Source organism: Pundamilia nyererei, unplaced genomic scaffold (assembly GCF_000239375.1).
Source record: "Pundamilia nyererei isolate P.nyererei 1_Seehausen unplaced genomic scaffold, PunNye1.0 scaffold00390, whole genome shotgun sequence".
Classification (NCBI taxonomy): domain Eukaryota; kingdom Metazoa; phylum Chordata; class Actinopteri; order Cichliformes; family Cichlidae; genus Pundamilia; species Pundamilia nyererei.
In genome coordinates this window covers 206,903-212,123 of record NW_005187791.1, presented here as the reverse complement: position 1 = coordinate 212,123, position 5,221 = coordinate 206,903, and the positions used below count along the sequence as shown (strand labels likewise).

At 43.8% G+C, this 5,221-nt stretch overlaps 1 protein-coding gene across 1 annotated transcript in view; it reads right to left on the bottom strand.

Annotated features, from left to right (window-relative positions):
- Positions 1 to 4,969, bottom strand: part of LOC102200549 (ribose-phosphate pyrophosphokinase 2) — a 10,340-nt gene extending 5,371 nt beyond the window's left edge. Inside the window, exons 1-2 of the mRNA XM_005752902.2 lie at positions 4,627 to 4,969; positions 1,493 to 1,676 (exon numbers count right to left, since the gene is read on the bottom strand). Of these exons, the coding sequence (XP_005752959.1) occupies positions 1,493 to 1,676; positions 4,627 to 4,748 (306 nt within the window). The 5' untranslated portion in view covers positions 4,749 to 4,969. The remainder of the gene's footprint in view (positions 1 to 1,492; positions 1,677 to 4,626) is intronic.
- Between the last annotated feature and the right edge of the window lie 252 nt (positions 4,970 to 5,221).

Sequence of the window (5,221 nt, the reverse complement as noted above, 5' to 3'; positions counted from 1 at the left end):
TAGATGCTCACTGCACCAGGATAAAGTGAGCAGCTGTGAGTGGAGTCTGAAGTGAGATAAAAAGATGGAGGACGTTCATTATTCACCTGAAACACATTACAGCTCTGTAGGAAGTTAGAGCTGTTTTCTCCATCCATCTATTTCCTTCCGCTTATTTATCGTGGAGGTGGGCGGCCTCAGAGATCCAGCTTTTTCAGCCTCGATCAAATTTAATTAAAAAATAATAATAATAATAATAATCTAGCACAAAATGAGCTTGTTGTTCAGAATGAATGTGGTAAATATGGTTATTATATCCTGTAGTGCAAAAGTCACAGCTCATGTCTTTATAGTTTGCTGAGGAAATGGTGCAGATTTGTTGTTGCTCGTGCAAACAGAACAGAAATACAACATATAGGACAAAAACTGAGTTTGCACAATTCTAATGAGCTTGAAAGTCAATATTTACCTTTGTATTTCAACACAGCCTGAACTCAAGGCCGGCTGTCTTGTCATATCTGTGAGTAGTATGTGACCGATCCCCCCCATCACTGCTGCCACTGATTTTCAGTCCAGTTCTTGTGTAATCTGACACATCAGCCTCTTCTCCTGTTGCCCTTCTTTAAGAACAGTAACCTGACAGCCACCAACACATGCACCATGTTGGACAATATAAATCCCAGCGACAGCTTGGCTGTTTGTGTTGTGAAATGTAAACCGGGTTAAGTTTGTATAGCGTTTCCAAACGAACAGAATCTGGCAGGAAGCCTGAAATCGGCACGTTTTTAAAGTAGAATCTTTATCTGGTGTAAACGAGGATGAGGTAAGACAGTGCTCACAGAGCTTTGACCCTCACGTGCTACGATGAGACTTTACTAGATACGTGGAGCTCGGCGCACACGCAGGCAGAGTGAAGGTGGAAAGCAAGGAGGAGTCAGACAGGACGCTAATTCGCTGGATCAGAACCTCTGCAGGTGCTAATTAGTTGAAAACCGCGTCCATCTCGCTGCTTCGTGCAGACGTGATTCTCCACACTCATCACACCAACAACTGTGGCAACACGAGATAATGATTTACAAGATCAGCAGCTTGAGCCGGTTTCTGACACGTCAGTCTGCCTGCGAACCGACGCCGCTGCTGACCTTGAGGGATTTCTTATTAAAACGTCAGTGCGATTAAGTTAATGTGTCAACCTGCCAGAGGGGAGGCAGAAACGTTCTCCGGGGACCTGTTTGGTCTCGTTCTTGAGATTTTGAAATCTGCATTTTAACGTCTCCTACAAAGACAGATTTTCACTCATTACCCAGCAGCCTCCACTCGAGCCGGCGCCCACAGGACCATTTATGTTTGTATAAGCTCACAGCTGCACTGCAGCCTGTGAATAAGTGCCAGCTTACAGGATTAAAGTCATATAAATATATATGTGGCTCGCAGGAACAAGCAGAGGTGACGTTTGTACTTTTGGTTCTGAACTCTTTCTGGTGTTAGGGTTTCAGAGCGGTGAGGCGTTTACCTTGTCCTTCTTGTCCTGTCGGGCGTAGGGGAAGCAGGGGATGACGGCAGTGACACGGGATGACGAGGCGATCTTGCAGGCGTTTATCATGATTAGCAGTTCCATTAGGTTGTCGTTAATTTCCCCACAGCCGCTCTGAATGATGTACACGTCTTCACCACGCACACTTTCCCCAATTTCCACACTGTATAACAAAAATGCAGGCAAAAGAATATATTTTACATCCACACAGACACACGACCCTGTGATCTTTGAGTAAAACGACCAAAGAAACCCACAAGACTGAAGAGACAATGAGACATTTGACAAAACGACCAAAACCACACGTAAACAGACAATTCAACCAATGTGGTACAAGACCACAGAGACACAACGAAAGCCACAAAGACTTTAAATGACCACAAAAAAAAGAGACGAGAAACAAGCTTTAGAGTTTCTAAAGACGCAGAACGTGTCCTCAGAGTTACCAAAGAGACTCAAAGCAAAACAGTCAAAAAGATTCAAAGTCACCAAAAACAGACTCAAAATGACGCAAAAAGGAAAAAATGCATAAAGAAAACCCACAGCGTAAAAACACTTCCAAAGAGATACAAGTCAGAGGCACAAGACCACAAAGAGAAGCTAAACAACTAAAAAGCCACAAAGAGACTTTAAAAGACTCGAGACAGAATATCGCCTCAAAACAAAAAATCTCCAAAAGGCCAAAGATGCAAAATTACCAGAGACATAAACTGAGCACAAAGACAGAAACAGAACTTTGGTGTCTTGTTGCTTAAATCCAGGTAAAAGAAAAACTCAAGGATGGATCAGTCAAAACAACAACAACAACAAAGCACTCGACCACTTTATTTTAGAAATCTGATATTAAAACTACAGGATTCTGTGATGCTCAGAAAATCCCCAACAACACATTCACCTTTATATTGACACTCACACACACTGCACTGTGGGACACTGCAGGTTTTAGTGTTAAAGGCCAAGTCTGGGCTGAGTCCCTCTGCTCAGGTTGAACATGTGAAGCTGACACTGTGTGTGTGTGTGTGTGTGTGTGTGACATTCCTCTGTGGGAGATGACCAAGTCCCGTCAACCTCAGTCATGTGATCACTGCACGCACAGCTATGCAGAGGGAGAGTCACGCTGCCACAAAAGCTGCAGTTTTACATGGTGGCAGCTGTACAAAAGTCAAACATTAAGTGTGATGAAGTGACAGCAGCCACTACTCTGTTTATATAAAAAGCTCATGTAATCCAATTACTGATCTACTGTATTGTTCAGGTGTCACTACCTGCAGCTTCATCTGTAAGCGCACCAACAGGTCAGCGTATTGAAATCGTTTCATTGAACCTGATCTGACCTGGATTCACTGCCAGCTTTCTTTTAAGGGACAGGTGATGTTAACAGGTAATCTCAGACTTACCCAAATATTGATTAGACAAACAGTTAATAGAACTTAATTACATCAGCAGAGGCTGTGCAAACACTGATACTGTATATCGCTCCAAGTCTGCAAAGTTAGTCCACTAATAGCCTCAAATTCTCCCTTTATCCTCCATGTCTGGGTCTTTCAACTCCATCAGCTTGAGCTGAGTAACAGAGTATTTTCCCCAGCCTGATCATCAAGGGAAAAAGAGCACAAATAAAAAGTCTCCATGCCGTTTTATTCCCAGGGATTTACGCTCTTGTTTTTGTCACAAAGTGAAGTCTTAGTCGGAAGATTTGAGAAGAGCTGCCATCGCCTCCCTTTATTGTGAGAGGATGAGAAAATAATCTTTGTTTTGTGTCGCACAAACAGCTGCGTTCCCAGGAGAGCAAACACGCCGCAGATAATCAACAGTTTCCCTGGATTTTTGTTTTTTAAAAGCTGTGAATGGAAAAAGGAGCCAGACACCTTTAAGAGACACTGCAGATGACCAAACAACAGATGCAGTCGAGTGCATCACACAAGGAAATCCTCTCTGAGTAACCCCCTCAGCAATGAAATGGTCACTGCAGCCCCCCCCCCCCAAAAAATGAAGACACTACATTTCTCGTGTTACTCCGTCCAAAAGAAGCCCAGCAGCTCCATGTGTGCTGAATTTGAAGCTGCTGGGGGCTGAGAGCTCGGGGTCAGCACAAGCATGCAAACATGAAACCAAAAGGTCATCATCCCGCAGGAGAGTTCAGACAGGCTGCACACATTCAAGTCCACAAGCAGTAAAAGTAATAAAAGCCCCGTGGAAAGCTGAAAGTTATTAAACAAGGGTCGACGCATGCGTGTGGGCACTGGATAAACTAATGGTGAGCTCGGTATTGTGGATATAAGCTCAAATTAAGCGCATGTGACACAACCAGTGGACAGTTAACCATCTTCCCTCATACACAGAGGCAGCAGAAACAAGCTGTGCTCTTATTTAACATGTAACGTATCTCTGTGGCTGCTGTGGACTTTTTAAATGTATGCTAATGCCTTCAGATGCCTTTACAAGCGTTTAGCCATATTTCGGTCTATGAAGTTAGCAAGCTAACTCAAGAGTGTGTTAAAATGACAGCAGGGTAAACCAGCATCCATTATCGGACGTAGTTGACCCCCGCACACCAGCGCACTTTAACCGAGACAACGACGAGCGAGGCTTGAATCAGTTATACCGTAATAACCACAATTTAACTTAAATTATTTAACAGCAGTAACAGCCTATTCCCTTCTCAAAAGTAGCGTCTTCCTAGCTAACAGAAAATCCCTTTAAATGGCTACAAAGCCGAGTTTGATAAGACACGAGCTCGTTGTGGAGTTTGCGACGCAGATACAAAATACGGCATTAAGAAAGTGTTACGTGACGCTGGTTTACACCTGTTGTTTTGAACGCACGCAAGACAGGTGAACAGAGCATTTTAAGTAATAAAACAAGTCCTCAATGATAAGGATAGCGCAGTTGTCCGATAAAGGACGCCCCAACTTTAGCAAGCTAACCTGCTATGTTTACATGTGGTTAGCTAGTCACGTGTAGACGTGAATAGTAAACTATTGTTAGCCAGAAGCTAACCCTCCCACATGGGGACACCGAGCCAAAGCACTGAGGGCAAAAAGAGAAGACAAACCCGTTACGCGTTAATGTCAAGATAACTAGCATAGTCTGCAAATCCCAAATATACTCACCATGTCTCCTGGTTGCTGAATTTCTTCGTTATCACTTTCCCCAGCTCCAGTCCCAGCCGATCCGCCACTTTCTGGGACAGGTCGTGGTGGGAGCTCCCGCTAAAAAGCACGATGTTAGGCATGTCCAAAAACCTGGAGCTGCTTGTTCGAGAAAAAGAAAAATGAAGAAAGGTATAAAAGACACGAGGTGTCCCCGCTTTAAGGGCGCTTGGGGGGAAGAGAAGGGGGAAGAAATGAAGCTTAAGGTTGCAGAGTGAGCATCGCACCGCTGCTGGGACCGTCGGCGGAGAGGAAATACGAGCTCAGCGTTTGCACGGTGAGGGGAAGTGCCTGCCCCTCATTGGACGGCAGAGCTGTCCACTTATGAATGAAGAGCGTTATCTCAAGACATCTTTCAAATCGATCTTTTTATTGGCTTACACTGTCCCAGGTTACCCCATGTCTGCTCAGATTTCACCGTGTAGCATGTGACTTTGTTACCTTATAAATTAACTCTTTAATATATTGATACTATAATCAGAATCAACATTTTATTGCACAACAAATATATATGCTTTCCCATTTAGTGCACATTAAGCAATCTTAAACTTTTATT